At 46.2% G+C, this 26,652-nt stretch overlaps 1 protein-coding gene across 3 annotated transcripts in view; it reads right to left on the reverse strand.

The window, feature by feature from the left end:
* LOC126540946 (uncharacterized) overlaps window positions 1-26,652 on the reverse strand; it is a 235,580-nt gene that overhangs the window by 35,158 nt on the left and 173,770 nt on the right. For all 3 annotated transcript variants that reach the window (XM_055076151.1, XM_055076152.1, XM_055076150.1), the window contains one exon: window positions 6,697-6,844. In XM_055076151.1, coding sequence (XP_054932126.1) covers window positions 6,697-6,844 — 148 coding nt within the window. The remainder of the gene's footprint in view (window positions 1-6,696; window positions 6,845-26,652) is intronic.

Raw genomic sequence — 26,652 nt, forward strand, 5'->3', positions numbered from 1 at the left:
CCAGCTTCACAACCATTGCGTGAAGAGCGTAAATAAAAGTAGAAAAAAATAACCAAGCATTTGCTGCAAGGACCCAAAGAAACGCTACTTGCAGAACGGACACATGATCGTTTTCGAGTTTCCGAAAACATGGCTTTCCCGCATAGCATTGGCATAACTATGGCTTATGTGCATGCCACCTAATCTGCATATTCCTTTCATAGTTTAAGTAAAAAAAGTGAGAGTAATGCGCATCCATTGAATATCTAAGATTTTTTTTTTTATTTCAGTACTTTCACAAAATTTTGAATTATCCTTTTATATGCCCTTTTTGAGATGCTCCTTCGATACTTCACACACAACTTCTGAGAAATTCTAAAGAGATTGCTACCTTCTAAAAAACCAATCTTATTTATCAAGGTGTGCGCTGCTACTAGTACGTCCAAGAATAAAGAGATAAAACAAGAATACTTCTGTTATTAGCACAATTCTGGCTATAAAGAAAGATTTAACTGATCGCCAAAACCCTGCAGCTCTAAAACTACATAAAGAATGGACCTAAGCAAATATATTTGTGTTTTATTAAGTTATAACTTACACATGAATTATTACTACAAACAAATATCACAAAGCAAATGTGCGCCTTGGTAGGCTACTTGGATCACATCTTTAGATTTTAGAGGCACAAACGTCGTGGCCCTGTATTGCTCTCGTCACTCTATATATATATATGTGCGCTTGTCAAAAGCTGCAAGTATTAGAGCCAGCTGTCACGCACGATAAAAGCGTTTATTGGTACCTCATACTAGACGACATTTTTTCACTACTTAATTGAAAAAAAAGTTAGTGGCTACAGGAACTGCATAAAACATAATTTCAATGTCCCAAGAATCATTGTGCGTGGAAATTCCGGTCTCTACCGGTGGAGGGCAGCGCAGCTTCTATGGATGCTTCAGGCAAGGTGGAACACTGAAATTTTGAGCAGTACAGCGGTATTGCAGCGTTCTTCGACAGAACTTTTGTTGCCTGCGTCGCGTACTTCGAAGTGACCTGGTAAACGCATTTACCTCATCCGCGCCATCAGAAATAATGGATGAAAGCCCAGTAGCACTTGTCATCTAATCCACTGCAAACCATCACGCGGCGCAGCCTGATGCTGCAAAGAGTTTGCACTTATCCTTTTAAGGAACGGCGTCACCCTGTGCATAATGTAGAGGAAAACCTAGCGAAGCCTGAGCTTCGAAGGATTTGCCTCTCGAACACTACAGACCGTAGCGACGGCTCCGAAAGCCATAAAAGTGCAGTTGTAGTATACGTGTAAACCGAAAGGGTCAACGAGAGGGTGGCCGACACATGTTTATGGGCGTGGTCATTTTAAATCCGACTTCAATAGTCTTTCCGATGTGATCGTACATCGCACAAATACTATTGTGAACCGTACGGTCTCAGAGTCGTTCAGAACTATTCAATCTTATGTGTCTTCTTTTCAGGAAAGCATAAAATGCTTGTACATTCTTTTCAGTTTTCCGCAATAACAACACTGAACTGAAAAAAAAAGATCTCGCAAATTTTTCCCGTGCGAAGGCAAGAAGTATTGCTGGATGTTTACTGACCGCTTTCACAGCTCATTGCATCGTAGAGACATAAAGTATGTCTCAAGCTGTAGTTTTATGCTCGACGCTATGCTTTTATATATTGGTTATTGCAAAGACTCACAAAGTGAAACGCGATGGCTTCGCAAAATGGAACATTTTGAACACAACAGGACTCAAAGTGTCTAACATTCACGGCCCCTTCTTCATCGAAAGCTGCATACCCACCGAAGACATGCAGTTTCTTTAGGTTCAGCTTCAGTTGTACGACCGGCGCCACGGACGCGTGTATCACTTTGAGTTAAGAAGCCCCTCTTACAATTTAGGTCTGCCAATTCCAAACTGGCTCAACGACGAAATGCTAATTTTTGTGTCAGTAATACCCCGAAGAGGTCACTCCACCAGAAATTGTACGCATTCCTAAAAAAGCAGTCGGAACGTTCGCCCTCAGCTGGATGTCGGAAGGCCTCGCAGGTCTCTGTTGCGGAGGGCATCCTCAGTATGTCTCGCAGAGAAATAAGCCCTCTAGTTAACGCTTTTCGACAAACCGCTACAAGTAAAGTTTGCAGTTATGCTGTTCTTGCATGAGACTAGGCGCCACTTCAAGAATATTGCTAGTCGAGTGAATGCGACATGCAGTTTTTTTTTTTTTCTGCACCGGATAAACTGAGCAAGAGGCGTCGGCTTATTGATCCCCGCCGAAATTCTGTGCCTGTTTTGTCAATGAGGCATCCCAACCAGTTCATCAAATGCGCATATATGGTTGTCTATGAACGGGCATTTCCATGTGAAAGCAAGCACATTCGACAGATGGAAAGCTGATTAAACGATCGACTTGAGAGAGAGAATGTAAAAGTTAGAAATTACGGAGGCGGCCACCATTACCCTCTGTTTGAGGATGCTCACCAAGCTGTCGGAGAAATATAGAAGCATAAGCTGTCAGAAGGAGTGGCGAAACATGTTGCAAGCACAGTGGCTCTTGATTTGCCATATAAAGAGAACGCCATTTTACAAGGAGCAGTGTCACGTTTCTAGCAGGAGTGCTGGGCGAATGAACAGTTGGCACAAGGGGCGTAAATTTTCAGAAAAAAAAGTGTCGAATTTAGCATGCCCCACGGTGCGAATGTGTGCTTCTTGTACCTGTCTGCCTGTGCTAAACTGTTTTCCAAGTAGAACTTTTGGCAACACTCCTAACGCACACTTGGTTAGCGCTCTCCACACATATATTTTGACAGATATACTCGCGGTAGATGCAATGTTCGGAATCTACAAGCGCACCTTTATTTTTGACGGATTGCCAAGCATGCCTGCAAAAAAAAAAAAGGCGGAAATTCTCTCTTCATATAAATCAAGCACCAATACGTCTATCATGCGGCGACATTTTAGGTAACATTGCCGCAAGGCTGAATCTCTGCTGCATGCGTCATCGGTACAAAAATTCAGATTGTTCAATGCGTGCAGCTACCAGTTTTTACTCACTAGCATCAGAAAAAGCAAACAGCGAAATATTCGGTTGTGCAAGGCCACGCGGGAAGGGTTAGATTCTAAATATTTACCTAAGAAACCGAGGTGGCGTTTCAGAGCAATGGTACACTTAAGCTATGCAAAATAATGAAACGCAGAAATACTCTACAAGCGCTGCAAACAAATCAGTCGGAATTTAACTAGTTGTATGAGAGACGTCGGAACAAAAGTCAACGAACAAAAAAAAACGAAACATTCGCCGTTTTTACAAGTAAGGGAAACGCTTGTACCTACGTCAACATTTTCACAGACGCTTTATTCCATGCAAGGCATCCGACAGCTGCGACGGCACTTCATGTTGTTTTGGTGAGACAACCGCATACGTGGTCTGACTACGATACGCCTGCAGCATTGTGCCCGTGCTTGTGCAGGAGCACTGCGGTGCAGCGGCACCGAAGCGGAGAAAAACGGAAGCAATATTCGGGCAAAACCTCCTGGAATTTAGGATTCACGGGAACTTCTCCGTCACTGTATTCCTTTGTGTTGGTCCTACGGCTTTGAAAGCGACTGGCATTTTCAAACGAGGTTTGACTGTGCCAGTCTTTCCTGCGCACGCCGCACATGCGACCGGTAAACACGAGGAATGCTTGGAAAGTGGGCGTTTCTTCGAATAGCTCACGCGCACGCGCGCGGCTTACGTGTGTTTACGCGCGATTTCTTGGAAATCTCGCCGCAAAAGAGCAGGTTTCAGGGGAAGGAAGACCGAAGCGCTCTAATTCTGAAGGGAACCGCGCTTACGGGAAATACTTAGGCGATGACGCTTGTATTTGTCTTTCGACCTCTGAAAGGGGCAGGCAAGTTCAAAGTGCTTGGAGAAGCTATAAGGGCATTTTGCGGTAAATCTCTATAATTTCTCTTTCGCAGGCGAACGTGCAGACAGCGAAAGGGCCCACAAAAGTTACCTTTGTAAAGTTGTCTGACCTTTCGCGCAGTAGTGGAGTGGCAGTAGTGGCAGTAGTGGAGACTCGTTGCACTCATATCCGCACTCATCACATTCACATGGCTGTATAACCATTACTCTCTCACCGTTCGGGGTAGTTGAGTACCTACGGCACTAGTATACTCAGCTCGAAATTGCGAGCTAATACCCAGCTCCAGAGATTGCAGTTTGAATGAAGGCAAACTGCGAAGACGCCCGTGTAAATCGTAGCGCACGTCAAAGATCCCCAGATGGGCAAACTTCTCCGTAGACCTCCACACGGCGTCCTTGGAACGTGAAAAGACTATTCGCTATAAAATTATCGTTACTCTACCGCATTTTAACCTCCAAATTTCGTCAAATTGAATCGATAGCACTCGAGTGTCTCGACTATAGGGTTCCCTCATGCGCATGCGGCAATGATTGTTTAAAAGATTGCCAGTTACACGCGCTTTCTTAAACTGCGGTGTTTAACGTTCCGAAACTACACCGTGGGTTATGAGGAACGCTGTGATGGACTACTCCACGCCCATATATTTCGACCCTCTGGTTTTCTTGAACGCTCATCTTAATATAATAATCCACGTAATTTTTTTTTTACCCTCGTCGAAGTGCAAATGCTGTAGCTGGTAATCGAAACCGCGTCATTGTGCTTTGTAGCAGAATGCCGAAGCCATTGAGCCGCCGCGATAGGTGAACAATACAGACCCTCACGACGCAAGACTCCCTGGCGTATTAAATAAACTGGGCAGTGGCAAAGTAGATGTAAACGGTACACGGCGGTTTTGCATTTCGCCCCCACCGTAATGCAGCCGCTGCAGCCGGGATTTGATCCAGCGACTTCGCGCTTAGCAGCACAACATACCCGCTACGCCACCGCGGCGGGCAGTACAGGGATGTAGATAGCAGCCACATGCCCGTGGTGAAATCGACCATCTATGGAAACTGCCTTTTCACTGAGGAAGGGAGTGAGTTCAACGAAAGCCTGCGAGGGACGACAAATTGTGACAGAAAACCGTAACAGGTTCTGAAAGGGGCGAAGTCGTTTGAATGCCGGCTGATGTAGAGGTTGTCGCCGGCTAACAAGCGCGAAAAACCGGTTGCTGAACCACTTATGAATGTCGCAGTCTACTGCAAGACGAAAGCAATGAATGCGCGTAGTTCTTACATCAAAAGTCCTTCACCAGGAAGACGCCGGCCTCTTTGATGAGGAGGATATTCCTTCCACTTACATAGTGGACACAGTGCGGGCGACACAGAACTCGTGGCGGCACAATCATCACCACTCCTTTTACTGCCATCGCAGTGAGGACACCGAACATTACTAATGAAGCAGTGCTCGGAACAGCAGTCCAGCAGTCAACATCTCGACAGCTTTTAGCGAGGATGTCAAATTTACCTTTGAGAAGGCCTGCTACGCGCAGCAGCCGCAGCTAGCCCAACCGCTCCGAAAACAACTCTGGTATCAGGAAAAGCTTATTTGGTGGCTTTGGAAGCGGTATAAAAACGCATACTTCTTGTCCCTACGCTATGCTAAACACAGCAAGTTGATTCCGCCTTCACGCGTTTCTAGGAATGGACGCTCTGGTGCGGTCATCTCTGATACGTACTATTATCGAATGGCCAGCAGGTCCGACGTCCTGTACAGCCCGTCTGCCTTCCTGAAGCGCACACATGCAACGCGGCCGCGGGAACGCACTGAAAACAATAGAAGAAGAAGAGGTTGAGAACGCCTAATGCAAGAGCTCGTGTCCGTGCCACCTTAGCCACAGGCCTTCGAACAATAAACCGCATACGGTGGACGTCAGTCTCTGTCTCCAACAAAGAAAACGCCAGTGTCTTATCTGAGAGGTTGCTGCCGTTGCAGAGAGTTTAGAGCCCTAAAAAATCACTGAAATATGGTTTAAAGAACAAAATTTTCTGGCACACCTATAACGAAATGACCGTTTATTACCGCGAATCCAGGCGAATATATCCATCCCCGCACGAGACACTAACAACAATACAGGCCACTAACCTCAGGACAGTACAGACTAGATCTGTACTTAGTCCAAAAAGGCTAGCTGCAATGACCGGTGGTGAACATCTACCAAACTGCAAGCATTGTAGCTGCCCCCTGGCGGACCAAGCTCACATCTTGTGGGGGTGCCCATTAGAACCCTCCCCCGAGAGAACTCTTTAGGCGAGCTCCCACACATGACGAGTGGGAGACGAAGACGAAAACTTCCAACCCGCAAGACCAGATACGGTTGGCGGAATGGGCTGATAGCGTCGCGGCAAGGCAGACGCCACGCTAGCCCACACCGCTGGGAAGGAAAACTCCACTCAAACTTCACAATAAAAGTTTTCTCTCTCTCTCTCTGGCGCACTAGTAGTGTAAAACAAGAAGGGCGGGAGGGGGCAGAGTAATAGTTCAAGCAAGCATTTCTACACAGAAAGACAATGACAGACCGTCGTGCAAGCTACAGGATTATGCGAACCGTACTTTTTATCTAGAAAACGCTTCGTTATATACGCTCTAGCGCTACGACTACAACAATGTTACGTATATCAAGTAATATGCAGCATGAAAAGCCGCAGTATCTTGTAATCAAAACTCGCGCGTGCAAGGCGCTGGCATACCTTCTCGGCGCCACTTCCTAGAAGTTACGTTTTATAGAAAATGTGCATAGTCATACATACCCTGCCCCGCGCAGTCTGCGCAGGCGCTCCTTTCGGCGCAGCCTCTGGGCCCGGTATCTCAGGGCGCAGATCACAGCAAGCGCTACGATAGGGAAGCAAACCACCGAGGACAGGATTGGGATAAGCACAGGTCGGGCGTCCATGGACACTGCAAAGACATGGCAAGCGAACAGAGCGATCACATTAATTGTATCCGACAAGTAGATATGACACCCGAAAACGAAAAATGGGCAAAATTAGCGGCACGCTATATCGAAAGATGGCCCTAAGCAACTATATAGTATTCCGGAAAGGACGAGCTAGTTATATATCCGCCTCCTTTAGTGTAGCCGGCTTCGTTTTAGCAGGGGGAAAAGCCTCTTACACCATACGAACACCTAGAAGGAAAAATCGGTGAAACGGGGAACGTTGTTATAAGTTATACACTGTGACGTTTGGCGCAGTGATGGTGGTTGGTATTGGGCTGACTTTTTCGGTTCGGCAAGTTCGTGGATAAAAGTGGATCAGGCGAAACTAAATATCAGCTTACACCGCTTTCATAAACGTGCTAGAACACGAAAAAGCAAACTAATTGTGACAAACGACCGCAGGTATTCCAGGCAATAATTTGAATTCGTCGCCATGTAAGCGGCCATGCCTAGAACTATCTACGATCGACCCTTTGAACACAGTACTTAGCGGGCTTCGATAACTTGCGCTTCAGTCGAATTTTACTTTTAGTATGCCTACGTAACAACAATTTGCACCAGAAACATACCTCGATCAAGCGTGCGAAAAAAGAAAAATTATGGGGTTTGATGTGCTAAAACCACTTTCTGATTATGAGGCAAGCCGTAGTGGGGAACTGCGGAAACTTGGAACACCCGGGGGTCTGTAACGCGCACGTAAATCTAAGTACACGGGTGTTTTAGCATTTCGTCCCCATCGAAATGTGACCTCCGTGGCCGGGATTCTATCTCGGACCTCGCGCTTAGATACCCAGCCCCATAGCCACTAAGCAACCGCGGCGGGTATCAAGCGCGTGATTTCGAAGACCGTTGCATCTTCTGCACAGCTGTATAAATCTTCACTACGCCATTTGTTCGCTTTTTATGTGTTGTATTACGTTGTCGTGTCGTTGAAGTTATGTGGAGAAGCCTTTACATTTAGCTTTAAATACTTCCCAGGGTTTGGTGCCAGCTCGTGTCTTCTAGAAACTTATTTATCATATAATGCCCGATTTTTGTGCTGCCTACTGTGTTGCTGACATTTTGCAGGGGCAGTCGTTCGGTGAAGCAACGACCTTACGTGACGCTATCATTATTTTGTCAGAAGGGGAAATAAAGAATAAGAAATTCCGAGGACTCCTAAGCACTTATGAGTTGTGAATGCGAAAGCAATAATGTCCAATTGAACACCGCTGAGCGGTCCTCCAAGTTATGCACTCTCTTGCTGAGACGCTTGATCGACGCCTCTTAGAAGGCTGCTCCGGTTCGATCCGTGAGGTCGTGCCAGATGGCGTCACTGCCGTAAAATGTAATGGCGACGCTCCTGAGTAAGCCTGGGTGATTTGACGTCAGCGCTTTCATCTTGCTGGGATTGATGCAAAGTTGACGTGTCGTTGAGGCGATGGCCTCACCTTCACGCAACACTTGGTGCCCATCGTGAAGCAGCTGTACCCTTCGCCCGCCTTGCTCTGTCGAGGCGCGTTTGTCACGTGGCGTCGCAACCAATAGGAATTTAGGTGCCGTTTTTCGCTTGTCCACGCGAGAGACGCCGGCTTTCTCACCTAATGGGCCATTTGATGCTTTCGCATCGAAATCGCAGCAGAGTCCATCTCACGATGACTGTCTACGGTAATGCGCGTGCACTGAATCGATACAGCAACACAACATGCTTCCACCGACAAAGCGACTTATATGCACCAAGCGTGTGCTGCAGCGGGACGCCTCTTTCGCGCTTCGATGATCATGACTTATTGGCACCTCCTTTGAAACGGACCGGTGACAAATAATCACCTAACCTGCTTTATTTAATCAGGTATGCTACACGTGCTTTTCGTGCTAGACCTTTTGTATACATCTCCTTAACCTTTCTTCTTTTACTGCCTCGAAACTGCTCCATTTAGCTTGTACCGCTACCTCTGCCTGTAACGGATCAGGTCGTAATAATCTTGTACCGGCTTTTTTCCCCCAATACTTTAAACAGATCTTGTTTATCTCGACGCTGACCGGTTCGTGCTTCCGCCCACGTCAAATTCAAGCGCTTCTAGAAGGCCTACGTTACCTACTGCTCTCACGGAGGGGGGGGGGGGGGGGAGGAGATGGGGATGGGATGTGGCAATTCTTCGGCATTCCATTAGGATGTGCTGAGTACTCTGCTGATTTTCGTTGCAGCATGCCCATGCCTCATCTTGTTGCGAATATTTTCTGCGGCGTGTTTTTGACTTTCGGCAACGAGCTCGAACCTCAAGTGGCGAGGCAAAACTGTTTCTGTTATGGCGCAGTTTTTCCCTTCTCATTTCTTTCCTGTCATTCTTGTGAATTTCCATGCTGTTTCTTGTTTTCATTCCTTACATCCAATTCGCTGTCTCCGTTTCTCTCACTTTCTTTCTGATGGCTACTCGTTGTCTATATATACCTTCAGTTACCCTACACTTGGCTGCCAACTTTTTTTACCTCTTCCCCATTCTGCATCCACAGTTTTCAGGTGGAGATATTTGCGAATTTTAGCCGACTATTACTTTGATCCATCTTCCTGGGGCTTTCTTCCGAACTAATAATTCTCTGTGCTTCTCTCACTTCAAACGACGCCAAGCCCGTGTCACCCTGCACTACCTCATTTTGGGCTCCCAATGATACCCTGCCTACCGTTCTTTGGTTCACTTTCAACCTCCACAGGACACCCAATTGTAAAGACAGAATGCCTTTTGCGAACCCTAGCACTGGCACCATTTCTCCTTTCTAGATTGCACGCCCCAGGGCATATTTATTGAAGCCTCAAAGTCGTCTATGTTTCATTACTGCTGCATTGCGCTTCGCCTTTGTTTTCATATGATTTTCGTGGGTGCTTGAGTAGGTCTATCCTATGCTTATGTATATGCCGACGTATTCATATTGCTTGGCTATTGGTATGACTTTTGTTGAATTCAACTCCCGTTATTACTCGTCTCTTCAATAAAAATTTAATTCCCGGGATCTCTATGCTACATTTAGGGCCGACATATGTCGCTGCGTTGCCACAGATATTCGCGAGTGCCTGTAAATCTTGTATTGTCCGCTAACAGCAATATGTCGTCCGCATACATCAGTCCGGGACCCTTCTGTGTCGCCATTTATCCTTTACTCATGTAGAATAAATCAAAGCCTAATTCACTTTTTTGCAGTGCTATTTCTGTGAACTTACCACAAAGAGTAAACAGCAATGAAGACAGAGGACATCCTTGCCTTAATCTTTGGTGAGTGTTCACCACTTCATTACATTTCCGGCCTTCCCCTAAAATTTGTACTCGGTTGTCTCTATCTCCCTCAGCAGCTCCAGGAAATCATAGTGCATGCCTTCGCGCTGGAGAATAACCCATAGAAATTTCCTGCGTACGTTGTCGTAGGCTCCTTTAATACCTAGAAATGTTATCCGTGACGGTCGATTCTGAGCGACTGAGATCTCTCTGCTTAGCGCCTGCTTAGTCCGCACACATATTGTAGCTCCCCCAGTGCATCATTCTTCACCCACTTCGATAGTGCTGATTTTATGACTTGCATTACTATTCTATGTGTTACCGGCGATACTGTAACAGGCTTGTGCGAACCCGTGCAGCCTTTGCCTTTGCATTGCTTTCACGCCATTGAAATGGAATTTCCTTCGTTCTAATCACTAGCTCTATGGCATTAGTCAGCAGTGCCTTGCTCTTTGGACCGAGGTTTTTGATTAGCTATGTTGTGATTTCAACAATATTTTCCTAAGAACTCTCCGCGCCATCTAGCGCCACCGCCTCGAAGCCATGCACGTGGCCTCCGAAATGCATGACGCGCCGGCGCGTGCGAACGCTGAGAAACGCGTCATGCGGCTACCGTGCTCCTCTGCTGTGTTTATTTCTGCACACTCGGTGCCATCTAGCGTTACTTCCGAGAAGTCCGCGCGTGGTCTCCGCGACGAGAAGTGTGACACGCCGCTACTTGCGAACGCCGAGACTTGTTCCCTCTCTAGCCCCACACCCAGTGGCATATACTCAGTGATCCTAGTTAGCGAGACGTTCGTTGAGGAGCGGTATACCTAGTGCATTCATGGCGCAGCCCGCGAAAATATTGGTGTGAAAGACGTGCATTGAAAAGCGACACATACGCAGAGCATTTGTGGCAGGCACAGCCTTCTAATGGTTGGGTTGCTGTCTAGCCCAGTTGTGAAGTGGGTTAGTGGGTGAAGTGGGCTCAGCATCGCAGAAATGTAAAGGATCCTTTGCGCCACACTAGTATGGCGCGTTCCCAGTTGCAAGTACCCGCTTACCCAAAGTGGCGTCAAATAAGTTCATTGAAGTGCGGCACAAGCGTACTCGCACAGACGTACTGGAACATTCTGAGTGACCCAAATTCGCAGCAAAGACGTTCATTGAAAACCAGCGCGGACAGAGTGGTACATACCCAGTTTTCCAAATCCCTGTCAAACAGTTTATTCGAACAACGGTACCTACCCGCTCCCGCGTCTACGGTCACCCATGTCGACGCTAACGAGAGTCGTTGAAGAGCGGCACGTCTGCACACATTGGCGTAAATTCAGTGACTGATGGTTGTTTTCGAACCCTGTTACCACAGCACAAGAACCTGATGTGCTAACCATTTGACCACGGACTACCAAGTGAGCGCAGGTAGGCGGGAGAACGTATCGATACATACATACATACATACATACATACATACATACATACATACATACATACATACATACATACATACATACATACATACATACATACATACATACATACATACATACATACATACATACATACATAGCCCCAAAATATGCGTAAAGTATCCAAAGAATGCCAAGGTATTTTAAAAGCACCTAGGAGACAGACAAAAGTTTTGATGCCCTGCATCTGCGCTGTTCTGGAAAGATTGAATGGCCCATATGCAATGCTTGCGTGTCTGTATTTTTGCTAATTATACAGTGGCGGCAAGTTCATGCTAATTAAGTTTACCTGTTGCGTCGGTCCTGTTCGTATATTCTGTTGTTATTGTAGGTCTGAAATAATAAAGGCAACTCACCTAAATAACGAGAAAGGCAAACGTTATTTGGAAGCGATTTCTTAACATCTTTCTTGAGAAGCTATTATTCCGAACTGCCACCCGAAATAGCTATGTTACCGTTCAAGGCCACAGTTACCAAAACCATTTGCTTCTGCTTGCGGTGTCGCTTGAATTGTGTGCTCTCATCTACCAAAAGTACGACTGAACCCTGAGGCTAAACAAGGCTGGTGCATGGCAATGCTAAAAGAATTGAAGGCATCATTGAGAACGGCGCTCGTCGTTGGCCACTTCTACCAGAAGCGCGTGGAGGAAGTGACCTCGCCCTAGGCACGGAAGGCGTTAACACTAAAAAACATGCTTTCTATGTTCAACGAAATCGTGTGTTACAGTGATATTCTAGAAATATCCGTCTAGCGACAATGAGTGGGGCCTAACGTAGTAAACAAGAGAAGTGTTCGAACATGATTTGCTGAGAGCAGGTACAATGTAGTCCACCTTTAGAGAGATCACTCTAAAGTAGTTACACGTAATTGCGTAAATCCACCAGATTTGTTTGAAGAAATAGGCCCGATACGTCGGCAAATCATCTACGCGTTAAACGAATATTCTCTCGAACTCCTCGCTATAGTTCTCCACTAGTCCATGTCGAAATACGAAGTGAATGTTCCCCTTGTGAGTGGACATATGCCATACAGTGGTGCTTCCTAGCATGCGCAAATGGAGTCTACTATCTTTTTTGTCTTGTTTTTCTTTGTTAGAGATAAAAATACAACATATCTTGCCCTCAGTCTACAACTATGCACGCTAGATTCCTACAATTATTGCCGTTGAAATGGCACAATGTCTGTTCATTTTGGCACGGCGGTTGCAGAAATTCGTTCTTCCGCTTTCCAAGCGAGCTGTAACATCCACCATTCTACTCCGCATAATTTTAAAAAGAACTTATAACAGCAGTATTCAGTCGATACGGTTGGAAGGGAAGCTGGAATCGCTTGGATTTTTCCAAACACCCGCCATGTGAAAGCTAAGCCAAAGAGATACGACAGTTTGAGAGGCAGCAAGAACTATAATCTTTCATTTTACGTCGAGTTAACTTTCATAGAAATTGCGTCGGATATCAGTAACGGCGCAGAAAAGAAATGAATAGCTCGCTGTATGCGAAAAAGTCAAAGCGCCAGCGCTTATGCTTTACGGTGCTGTTCAAAGCGCTTTTCCTAGTAGGGAAGAATCCTGCTATCTCGCTTTGGGCACCTGGACGAATGAGCCGTGCAGTCGAAGCAGCTCCAAAAAAGCGCCAACAGATGACAGAATGATTGGGCGAAAGCCTCAGGCGGTCGCGATTCGTGGAAAATGAAGTAGAGCGAGCAAGTGAGATCATATATACACAAGAAAAGATAATCTTTCTCGTTTAGTTCGAGGATTTTCTGTAGTCGAATACGCGAAAAAAAAGTATTAGGCACGTGCGCTTTTGGGTGCTTTTGGCTTTCTCTTCTTTTTTTTTTTTTTGATCGACATCGAAAGATTAAAAGAGTTTCTTATTTCGGACAGGAATCGGTACGCCGAGACTTCTTGCCACACCATTTAATCTGAGCCATAGCTGAAATATGTAGCTGGCGTCTACGTGATCTGAGGGCTAGAGTCTACAAGTCCCGGTCCCAAAGCGATTAATCTTACCGAGAGACATTCGGTTAGAGCGCCAAGCAGTTCAAGCTTTCACTAGCAAAATGACCTATGCTCGACGCTGCTGCGAAATTCACCAAGTTGAAGAACATGCTGATCCATTCAGTACGTATGACAAAAAAAGGAATACGCAGCACGTGAAAAAGTCAACAAGACAGACGCTATGCCAGAAAAAGCCCAGCTCATTTGCGAAAGTTTCAAACATCAATGTCAGCAGTTATTCGACCACTTCGCATTCATAGAGGTCCCACCATGATTTTGCTATTGCACACAAAAAATTGCTCATGTAATATTTTATAACAGGCAAGGGACTACCATATGGAATGCGGAGACTGCGTGCATGTTATTCCACTTGTGTGACGTATTCCACTAGCCAATTTTTACAGACAGCCTTCATGACGTGCTGCATGGATCTCTGTGTTTAATAAAAAATTGCTGCTTTTGCCTACAGTAACCTTAATCATTTTAGTAGAATATAAGAAAATATGGAGCCTCATTATGCAATAGCATTGACTACATTTTTTATATTCCTTGCAGATTAGTGGTCTCGCGTATCGTTTACCAGACCTTTAAGTTCACGAGAAGACTGTATGTCGATTACTGAAATATTTAGCAATCTCTCTCTCTCTCTCTCTCTCTCCATATATATATATATATATATATATATATATATATATATATATATATATATATATATATATATATATATATATATATATATATGTATATATATATATAGCCAGACATTCGGCGATACCAATATATTTAGCGCCCCAGGGCAATTCAATGAAACGGTTGCGCTGATATGCTATAGATAATAGTGGCAGCGCAAGATAACGCAACGACGAACATTTGAGGCGGGCGATAAAGGCATGTGAACACGCCGATTTAATAAAACTTGTCCATGGGATCAAAACAGGCTCTGTACGAAGAGTCCTAGAACTTTCTTTTCTATTTTTGCGGTTGTGTTGCCGCGCGGCATGACGTCACTCAGGAACTAAATAAAAGCTGCATACCCGTGTCATGGAGATGCTGCAATAGTGACTTATAAAATGTGTTGCCCATAACCGATCTTTCATGGTATTCAGCTTTTTCACTGTTCAATTTCACACCTTTAAGTACACTTTCGTGAATTGTCATTCTCCCAGGGCATGTCCAATGTAGACAGCGAGCAACCGCAGCATACGCAGGAACTCAGCACTACGGACACTGGACAATCTCTTGGCATGGTTGACCCCAAGCACGAGTGATGGCTGGTGTAAGGACCACTTTGGCACGACGTCTCTGGAGAGAGACTTCTTCTATCCGAGAAAGCTTGTGGGGAAGGGAGCAGACAGGCGGGGGGATGAGGGCATGCGTGCCACGCCGGAGGATGGATTTTCAGCCAATGAAAACAGAGCGGGAGGTCAGAGGGAAGGGAAAGAGGAGGAGTTACGGGCTTCGAGAAAGAGTGAACAATGCGGTCCACAAGCTTCTTGTTGTCGTCATGATTATGTGACTGCACCCGGTGCACAGGAATGTTCACACGTGCAGAATTGTAAATTTTGTGCATCTGCTCACAATTAGGCAACGTTTCCGTTACTTTCTTGAGATGCTAAACTGCGGCCAGGCATTCAGTACAGATGTGGACTTCATTTCTGTTAGGCAAGTCGAGAAGTGTGTCTATCACTTCGTGTATAGCCTGCAGCTCAAATAATAAGAGGTCTGAAAATATCGTTGCATAGCCGCGAAAGGCTTGGATCTCAGGGCGTGTAGGACATGGGTGGGCCATTTACCTCTTTTTCAAATGACCGCCGACTCTGTGCATATTACGCAGCGTTACGCACGTACGGTCGCTTCAGTTGTCGCAAGCGGTTGAAGCAGCTGGCGGATCTTTGTCGACTTGTATTCGTTAGTGATGTATACTTCCATGGTGGAAGATTGTGCAAGTTCGTAGTCGTGGCACAAACTCCAGAGAAATAGGAATGGAGCGCCGCGGCTGTCGGTATGTGGCACCTTTTAAGTTTTCTTGGTTGCTGTCGCTGCTCAACGAGCTCGGAAATGGTGTCTACAATATTCACGAGCTCATCTGCCGACACCTTCTAAGGCAAGTGTGCTGACAATCTTCTTACCAGCGCCGGATATTCCTATCCTCCTTTTCGCGAATGCGGACTGCCTTGTTGACTCAGGGCATAGCTGCGTTTAGAATATGTAATGAATGATGAGCGATCGACTGTACGCATATCGCAACAGTCGCCAAGTCCTTCCTGTGTTTCCACTAGTGTTAGAGCAACGCTTAGTGCTTTTCGATACTACCGCTACAACTAAAGATTTCATAACCAGTTACAAGGCATGCTTATGCTTCACTGGAGGATATTCTCCCCTATAGCGGCCGTCTATGTAGACGCCACGTAACAGATTCATTTTCATGTCCTTGTAATGACATAATTATTGAGGCAAAATACTCATATGGCCCATGGGTTGAAGAATCCGATGTCCAGCTTTATGGCACCAAAATTCACCAGGAGTCGCACCCACGACCTGTGGTGTTAATCAAAGCGAAGTTAACTAATACCCAAACTTTTGATGGGAGTAAAACCCTTGATGTTTAGTGAGAGCCGAACCCACGACCGTTGTAGCAAATTACGGTGAATTAGGAGATCAATTTCTTTAAATAGAAAGCGTGAAGCCGAGGCGAAGAAGAAGCTTCAGCACAACCTGTGGTGTTAATACGGAAAACTTAATGAAGGCACAGTTAAATAAGATAGAGTTATTTGGCACCCGAACCCACGACATTTGACGGGAGTCAAACCAACTTCGATATATGGACGAACCGGCCATATCTCCAAGTTGGATTCCAATTAACAATATGAAGGCTGAGAGTCGAACCCACTATATTTTATGGTAATTGGGGCGAATTAAGGCACCGCTATTTAAGATATAGATAATTAAGGCACTCAAGCCAACGACCTTTGGTGGGAGGCATACCCTCGATCTTTGGTAGGAGTCAAAGCTATCAATTTTGGGGTTAAGAAGGCTGAAGTTAATTACGGCACTCGAACTCACAACCTTCGGTGGGAGAAAACAAAAGTAGCAACTCATTCGAATGGAAATGTCAATTAATATAATGGATGTCTCTTGAGAGTGTAGGCTTTCGCCTTCACCCTCTTTAAAATAAAGTTACTGTCAATGTTACCTCGGTTTTTACCGAAAAACTGAAAACGAATCTTCTTACCAAACCGCTTATGCTGATTTCGAACGTTGAATTCCAAGTATTCCGCTGTTCTATAGTGGTCCTCGTCTTGGGCTGCATTGCGCTACAATGCTTTAGACCACGCAGTTGCTTTTTGGAATGCTTGAAGCAGCGTACCGGTGTCTGAAAATGTATTAAGCCCACTCAGGTCTTCATTTCGCAATCAAACAATTTTTTTGTGTTTCCCGTATTAATACTCCGAAATTAATACCGCAAGTTCCTTACGCAGCTTAACGTGGAGATGGTAAGCTGCTGATGTTGGTGGAGATGGAAAGTTGCTGATGACACCTTACGTTTGAAATGAAACCGCTTCTGACAATTTCGTAAAAGAACACCACCACGCATTTATCTATGCGGAACGTTCTCCCTCCAGGCATACGGGTTTCCTGTGTCACGCAGTTATCAGAGCTGTCGCTGCAGCGCTGGCGGTTCCTCCCGCACTAATCAACGCTGACAGAGACTAAAGCTTTTTTTTTCTTTCTCGGGAGCAAGGAGAGGGTCTTATACGTCCAGTATCGGTAGAGAACTCCTTCTTCAAGTGAGCACGACGAGGACTGAAGCAACCCCAGTCTCATCGTGAGAAAAGAAAAAGGACGTTAAGATAACTACCTGAACCTTTCTTTTCTACCCACAGACCTAGCAATAAGCTAATCAAACTGAAACGCCTTCACCGTCAGCCACTCCAAAGGAGCCCTCTCCCAACGATTCATCAGCTACGGAACAAAACACGGTCCCTTATCTCTCTACACACGCTTTGAAAAGATTGACGTTACTGCGGTGGTTTACAGTATAGAATATCTATGGAAACAATATACGAATTCTGCAGGATAATATATGGGGAAAGTACGCATAATGAATGAGAATACTGAGCACCGCGTGGAAGGGAAGATTCGTGTAGCGAATTTGGTTTCGTTTTATTCTCTCCAGTTTCTTTCTTTATTGTCATTTTTCGTGTTCTATTTTCTTCGTCCTGTCTTTTGCGATGCGGGCAGCCAACACGCTTCTCGTAACGGCAGTTGTCAACCCCCTTTTTCTTCCGTGATTTTTGTGTTTCTGTGCCTGTATTGACACAGCAGTTATAATTCTTCTCTCTACCAAACCGATTACATGGGCTGGCGCTAAGGGTATATGGTTCGCACTGCCGGCATTAAGTGTGTTGGCACACGGGTTAAACACGCTGACGCATGACCAAACTTCGCGGATTTCGGATTAAAATGTGGGCGTTGAATGTTAGGCACCGGGATTAAAGAAAGCGGCGATGAGGTTCAGTGGTGCGTGACTCTCTTAGGCCACCAGTCGAATTTTATTGAGTGGGCAAAAAAAAGAGGGGGGGGGGGGGGACCTCCGTACAATTTTTTTTTGTGTTCCAGGGCAATGTGCGAACATTAATGTAAGATTCCTTTGTGAAGCGCTATCAACACCAAGGACAGTTGCAGCAAAATGAAGCAGCGCGGAAGAATACTTTTTTAAAAGACAAATAAGCAGGTTAAAAAGGCAATAAGTGCGCTCTTCATTAAAGTATTAAGGGCAGCTCATAATTATTCCACAGTTGATCACTCGCAGGCACCATGTTCTATCGAATGTGAGTCCGTGTTCGCTGTCTTCGATGAACAGGAGATTATGACAGCGAAATAAACGATTCTGTGTTAAAAATACGCAGATCATGAGTTAATGATGAGAAACTTTAGGAGTAACAGTATAGTAGGTGCAGAAAACAGCAAATGAAAGGAGAACAGAAAGAAGTTTAAAAGCGAACCAGGCGAGCGATTCCCGAAATTCGGCATATGACTGCGACTAGACAAATGCAGTAATAGCGTAACATGGCTGTCAACGCCTTCGTGCACACTTTTAGGTAGCGTTCGCCGTTGGTTCTACTGTGATGAAACTTTTGGCTAAAGCACGCCTTTCCGCTGATAGACTATAGTCCTCTAAAGGTGTCGTTACTTGGATGACGCGCAAATTTTGATAAGGCATGAACCACCGGACTTCCTTAAGTAGTGGTCATTACACGCTGGCAGGTCCAACCATGACTCTCGACCATTCATTTCTGCTTCCCTCTTCAGATTCTGTAGCCTTAATGCACCCATGCAAAAAAGAAAAAGGTCATATTGCAATATGTGTTTTAGGTGAGGGCCTGAGAAATTTTCTCGTTTAATCGTGGAAAACCAGGAGTAACAGAGAGCTGCCAGAAGTCTTATGTCTTAAAACTACAAGGACCACTTTGTTGTAAACAGGAGTAGAGGAAAAAAAATATTTATTAGGCAACAGAGACGTATTGCCCGCGAGGCTGGACAAAAGGATGTCTTCCTGTCTAGCTCCTGAGCGCCGCCGGGTGCAGCAGCAACCATAGTAACACACAGCACAAGTCCAGATTAGCATTTCTAATCAGTTCTGTTTGTACTTCTACTATAAAGAAGAAGGACAGCTAATGGTTTACGTTTTTATTTATCTATTCGTCATGCGACGTATCGCAATTTTAAACGTTGCAACATTTCCTTGCGGTTAAAATTGGCTAAACTGTGCTATGCATTTCGTGTGGTCTGAATCGCGTGTGCAGGAGATTGCGAAAATCTTTTCCGTGACCAAACAAACCTACGCCAATGAAAATACTATAGACAGTGAACTAGCTGCGAAACTTTTCACTTGGTCCTGTTTTTAACCGTTCATTCAGCATGTGCCACTCATGATAAAGCCTGCGTGACAGGAAATCTGCGGGAAAATTCAATCAAATGAATTGCTCCAACAAAAAAAGAAATGCGTCGAAAATGGTGGGCCTCGCACTTCTATCGTGTTTCCGTCGTGTTTCCTATTAACCGCCAGCGTGGTGGCTAAGAGTAGAAGGTGTGCCGACGAATGACTCTCCTGCGCTGAATAAAGTCCGTCCTCTGCTCCCAGGCGATGGAAGGTGCGTTCTCATCATTCGATGAAAAAGGTTACCAAAGTGATTTCGTGAGCGTTCTGTGTGTCGGTTATCTATTAAAAGCAGTTTCAGGGTGCGCATCAGTTTTCTGTCGCTGTTTCAACATACTCAATTTGGCTCGGTTCTCCATTCTCTCGAATCCCAGTGCGCAACTGTCTCGTGTCTTTTTTTTTTTAGATATTAGGTGTGGTTGGGCTTCTATATATATATATATATATATATATATATATATATATATATATATATATATATATATATATATATATATATGAAAAAGTTCTGATTTGCTGTTCCAATCGTGTTGCAAGCATCGTACATTGCTATGCAAAGGTCGCTAGAATACCTTCTTTAGGAATAAAAGTAGATCCACGACACGCTCTGTACGCTACTTGAGTAGTTTTTGCCCCTAGCTGAACAGTTTTCATTTTTCGAATGACGTTCGTACACCACTAAAAGAAACCAAAGGTACGCCATTTCGTAAATAAATTTTTGGCACGCTATCCGTCACCGTTGGACGCTGAACACACGTGAACAAAAGCTTAGTCTCAGCCCACATAGGCGTGCGCTGGGATTCCTATTAGGGAGGTCCAACTGTTTTGCAGCGCACTCTTCCACTGCTCCTCACCCCTCGACCCTCCCAATGCACTTCCGTGTACTATCCTATCGCGTAATTTCGCAGACGTTCAACGAAAAATAAGAAAAAAGACATGATATCGCTAATTGCACTTCTACCTTGTAATGCCCTGGGCAGTTGTGCAATTCTTTTTCTTTCTTTTGAAAGCTTGTCCTTAGACATAATACAAAGCATGTTAAAAGTACATGGCCACACTTGTTTCATGTAAATAATCTAGAAGTGAACAATGAAACGGCCCTTGAATCCAACGTTCAATGTTGTGTGGACGGTCAGGACGAAAGCGTGCTGGCCGGAGGTGGTGGAGACGGCTTAGGTGAAGTTCTGGGCACGCCCATGGGCACATATTCTAGATCGTAGTATCACAAAATTGGCTCGGTATATCGTAGGGTACTACTGCGGCCAGAGAGCGGCCACAGACTGGGTGAGCGCGACCCCGACACCCAGCCTCTGTACCGTTACCTCCCCTAGGCGGGTTAACCCACCAGGGATGGCTGACCCACACCGAGGTATAAGAGCTCGTATAAGGAGTTCCTTATCGCGCATCAGCAGCCTGGAGACACCTTAACAAAAATGCGGAAGGGGGTGCGTTATAATATGTGGATGCGTTGCCAAATCTGCTTCAGGGAGACCCTGCAAGGCTGCTAGATACACCTGCTGAAGACGTGTCGGGGTATTCGTTGTGACTGCAAAGCGGTGAACGCTATATGAGAGCAGAGTGGACCGAGACTATCTACGTGGGTCGTGGATGTCTTGTGACAAGTCCGTGCGAATGATGAGCAGAGAATACGGGGAGCTTGAACAAAGGGAGCAACGCGGCCAAACCATCACGTAAGGCAGCAAGTTCCGTTATTGTCTGTTACGTTTCCCAGGCTTGGTGCATAAATACAACTGTTACTTGAGCAAGCCCACTGCCTGCCTGAAGGGCTGTACCATCCTTTATTCGACTGGGGCGTGCGTTCGAAAGATACGCGCCTTTGTTTATATTTCTTTGTTACAGCGAAGTTGGATATGGCTAGAGTTCCATGCATCTTTGTTCTCCATGAACAAAATCTATCGTTATCAATGGCTCATACCCCCAATAGCATTCTTGCTCCCGTGAGCAAGCAAACAGTGCTATGATCCATAGTCCCGTAAGGCAGAGGCTACAAGCGCTCAGCAAAGAGAAGCGAACAGTGCTTACATTCTTTCTAATCACGCATACAACATACAGAACAGCATGTCGATAACAATTATCATCAATGGCTCATACCCCCGTAAGCAAGCAAAGAATGCAATGAGTCAATCCCGTAAGGTTCATGGCTACTTATTTTGCGTGAATTAGCTGCGATGACACTACCGATGTTGTCGCTGTTATCGTTGCCGGTGATATTAATGTGGATGTGTCGGTACCGAAAAGGAAGCGGCTTATGCCTTCCGTGTTTCAGACATACCCCTTGCGATGGCACACCAACACGGCCCAACCCACCCCCCAGCGGCGTGCGTGCATCGATTTGAGATTACCAAAGTGTTTCATTGCAGTTCCTAACAAAATAATGAGCACCGATCAATACAATAAATGTTTGTACCTATGTTCAAAATTATGTGTCACCTCGGTGTTATGTGCTAAACAGCTTAGCTGGCCAACCACCTTCACAGAGAGGAAGGGTTTATTTATTTATTTATTTATTTATTTTACCCTCAGAGTTTGTACATTACAGTGGGGAGTGTCAATGAAACATCGGCTGAAGCATGTACTCATTCATGCTCGCCTACGTTTAGCAGTTTCTCACCGAGTCCTTGAGTACAGCCAGGTCGGTACCGAAATGGAAGCAAAATCTGGGTGAGCGGTACCTTGCTGAGGCTTAGCGTTCTTTATTTATTTATTTATTTATTTATTTATTTTGCCGTCAGGGTTTATACATTACGGTGGGGAGGGTCAATGAAACATCGGCTGAAGCATGTACTCATTCGTGCTCCCTTACGTTTTGCAATTTCTCACCGAGTCCTTGAGTACAGTCAGGGCCGATACCTTGCCGAGGCTTAGCGTGGATTCGTGCGACGCCGTGCCTGCGACTGGGAACTGCACCTACTGCGATACAACCCAGCCACCAATGCCCTGCGGTTTACTTCATCACTGCTGGCTTATCGAAAGAAACGGATTTGTTACGCACCGCAGGCAAATCGGCATCGACCATGACGACAGCGACAGCAACGGGCCCGTTAAAACCATGTTCCGCGCATGCCCAGGCAGTGGGCATGGAATCACCGGAGGAAGCATGTACTCATTCGCGATCCCGTATGTTTTGCAGGTTAGATATTTCAAGAGACTGCCCTATGTGACCCTTTGTTTTGACAACCGTTGTATCGTAGTGCTTCGATGCCCAGAAGCCTTATTAGTGCCTTTGTGTAAATTGCTGCTGTTAATATTCAGTGATGTTGAGCGGATCCGGGTCCCAAGGATGATCAGCATACTGAAATGCACAAATTGGTGAAGGACATGCATGAGCGCTCCATTCGCATTGAAGCCGCACAGATGAAGATGTGAAGGAATATGCTGGAGCCTAACAGTCAGCAACAATTGCTTTCTAAACATATTTCAATCATAGTTACACGCCTAAAAACTGTCCAAACGCGGACATCTAATTTGGACAATGTGTAGTGCGAACTTACAACAACGCGTCAAAGCGAGGCACTCAGGCTACGCGCGCGTCTTGATGTAGCAGAAAATCTCTCTCGGACAGACAGCTGTACGCGGAGTGGGTCGAAAACTTTTTGACTAGCCGTAGAGAACCGCCTCTGGGCCTCTTCTTGTAGAGCAAGACGCTTTTCTCTACGATTAGTCAAAAAATTTTCGAGCTACTCCCCGTACAGCTATCTGTCCGAGAGCGATTTTCTGCTGGTCCTGGCAGCCAGCAACAGAGAGCCACATTACGTTATTCACCGGCACGGGCTACCCAGTACCGCGGGTAGACACTATCAGGGTCGTAGGAATGTTTATCTAGTCGAACGGGGCCAACGGAGCCACCCTCAAACGCATTTGTTCCAAGACCGAAAGCGCCCTCGGCCTGATCCGAAGAATCGCCAGCAGGTACCACGGAATCAGGGAGGACAATCTGATCCGGATTATCCACGCCTTCGTGCTATGCCACCTCGCTTATTCAGGGGCTATGCATCACTGGCACGTATCGGAGCGCAACACGATCAATGCCCTCATCAGAAAAGTCTTCATGCTTGCCCTCGGCCTTCCCGTTCGAACGCACACAAAATACCTCCTCAGTTTGGGAATTCACAACACGTTCGAAGAAATCGTTGAAGCCCAAGAGTTTTCCCAGCTTGTCAGACTCTCCGGTACCCCAGCGGGCCAAACCATATTTGTCAAGCTGGGACGTAACCCCAGGTCGTCAGTCTCGACACTGTGAAGCTGCCAAACGACGTAAGATTCAAGGTTTACATACACAGGATGCCACGCAATATGCATCCCACCTACAACGAAGGACGAAGACGAGCCAGGGTAAAGCTATGCTCGCCAGTGCCCGCTTGAACAAGGACTGAGCATGTTTCGTAGACGCTGCTTCGTACGTCCAAGAAGAAGCCTTCTCCTCAGTGGTCATCGACTGTGATTCTAAAGTCCTTAGCTGCGCTACCATCAGCACTTCTAGTTGCAGCATTGCAGAGCAGGTTGCTGTTGATCTTGCATTGACGGACCCTGTACATGACACGATTCGTTCAGATTCCAAGGCCGCTGTCAGGGCCTTTCAGATGAATGGTGGCTCCCCAGGCTCCACGTATCATCTAAAGTGCTAAAGACATCAAACATCATTCTTAGGTCTGGTTCCCTGCGCACCTTGAAACCATTGAGAGTGCCTTGATCAACCCCAACAAGGAGGCGCAGTCGGCTGCACGAGGTTTGACTGACCGTGCGCTGGGTAGCGCGTCCTCTCCTGGGCGGCCTGAGCCTCTCTGCTCGTACAACGAGATTTGCAAACGTAACTACCTGTAAAGAGGACAGCTGCCTTTGCCGCACTCCTCGCTGTGAAGGACCCAGGCAGCCACTTTGACTTCTGCAAACAAGCACTTATTCGAGCCCCGCGGCGCTGCGCACAATGTACCTCGAAGGGTTCCCAAGCCTGGACTGCCCTCTGTGTGGTGGTTATGCACACTTCGAGCATGTCCTCTGGCCCTGCACCTATGCCGGTCCCCCTTTCACCCAAGAGGAAATGATGAAGCTCATTAGGGCCCAGGACCAGACCTCTCAAGTCCAGGCAGTCCAGAGGGCTCGCGAGAGGGCCGTCAGATTTCACCTGATTGTCCCCGAGTGGGCCTAGCCAGGTGACGTTGAGTTTGCATGCGTCTATAGAGGACCAAATAAAGTTGTTTCACTCACTCAGTCGCTGTTCGTAGAGGATTCATTGCAAAATTGGAATACAAAAGTTTGAAATACCTTTTCGTTATAGCGCTGCTGCTAGTGCCTGGCCAGATGCTAACATGGCGAAGGCTGCGGGGTCCGCAGTGCGCGACAACGCTCCATTAGTCAGAAGATGCGCAAAATAGAAGCGTTGCACGACGAATGGCTGACTGAACAGCATTAGTCCATCCAGCAGCCACGTCCTAAGCGGTGGTCATGGCGTTGAGCTACTGCGGCAAGGCGTTGGGCCTCCAATCGAATGGTAATTGATGCATGGTTGACGTTCTGATGCAGGTTCTACTTGGCGGCGTGAAGTCCAGAAACGAAGATGTTGGAATGCTTGAGCGGTTCGACAATCATCAACCGACGGCACACTTGTTCCTTCCAGTAGTACCGCTCTAAGACAATGGAACGGATCCCGCAGGGAGTTGAATACAACGCTTTCTGACACCGCCATCTATAGAGCCCAATTCAACACTCAACAGAGCCGACGAAGGCAGCCTGTTCCGCTCGAACATAAACCAATGTGAATTGTATGGTGGTCGCTACCCCAGCAGTCGGGTTCACATGATTACGAGACCGTCATCCTTCCTAGCCACAAAGATAAGTCCGGTGAGCGTGGCGGGGGGCGAGGGTGGTGACGCCAACGGGTAGTCAGGGACACATTATTAAGCAGTCTGAACTGGGCATCCACAAATATGTTCAGCACAGACGTAGAACATTCACTGAACATGGAGTAAGCCCATGTGGTTTGGCGCGCGTTAAAATCTGCTGGTGCAATAATGGAGCAGCCAGAATGATTCGGTGTGAATGTGCCAACCAGTTGAGATACAAACCCCGCTGTAGTAGACAGCGTAGTATAAAACGATTATAATGTGCGAGCTTTGGATCGGGCTAAAGCGGTCACGACTTCTTGCCATAAAGTGCATCACCGTGAAAGATCAACACTGGTGTAAGCGGCAGCGTGTACTGGAGGAACATCAGGCCTAGCACTCCTACGGCCCAACAGGGAAGGTGATGAGTATGCCACAAATCCTGAAATGAATGGCCGGCTCTTGGTCTCTTGAAGCAGTACAGCCCAAGCATGCAGCTTAGCATATCAGGGACGCAGGCACAGCTCTCCGACCTTCGCAGCGATGCCGCGACAGTACCACTGTAAAATGCTTTCCGGTGCACTTCAGGACGCAGCGGCCATCACAAGTTGAGGTTAGCCACTAGAATCGAGGCCAGAGGCATGATCTGTTGCGCATCGAAGCACGAGAGTTCTTCGGATAAAATATATTTGGGCATAGATGTCAGGCTAGCCATATCACCGCGAACAGACGTCGACGATGAATGCGATGACCACTTTCCGTCACGATGACGCTGGAGCACAGTGCGGCGTTCATAGAGACGCTGGATTTTCTTTTCAAGGGTGGCCAGGCGATCGCCGATCTCCAAATATTCTATCGCCAAGGGAAGCGTCGTGTCGTCTTCTGTCGATTATAATGAACGCTGTGGTAGCGATGTAGAAGACCCAACCAAACTTTCACAAACTGACAGGATCACTGCAAACTTGCACAAGGCACTACGTTAGAAAATGTCCCATATAAACGATAATAACCGTTTCCTCCATATATTTTCTTCATCTTTATAAGAAAAGCTACAGGTTTCTGATTGCCGCGTTATCAAAGATTTGTAGGTTTCTTTCCTAGCTCTTTTCAACAGAAATGAACTCGGAAAGTTGAACCTTCCTACAAACGGAAAGCAACTTGCAGAAAAATATTCCAGTGTGTTTTTCAAGTCCTTAGGCATTACCAAATCGACCCTTCCTGGAGGCGCAGTGGCTTTCATTATGTTACATTTCATTATGTTACTTTCATTATGTTTCACTATATTATG

This window comes from Dermacentor andersoni, chromosome 2, assembly GCF_023375885.2.
Source record: "Dermacentor andersoni chromosome 2, qqDerAnde1_hic_scaffold, whole genome shotgun sequence".
Taxonomy (NCBI): domain Eukaryota; kingdom Metazoa; phylum Arthropoda; class Arachnida; order Ixodida; family Ixodidae; genus Dermacentor; species Dermacentor andersoni.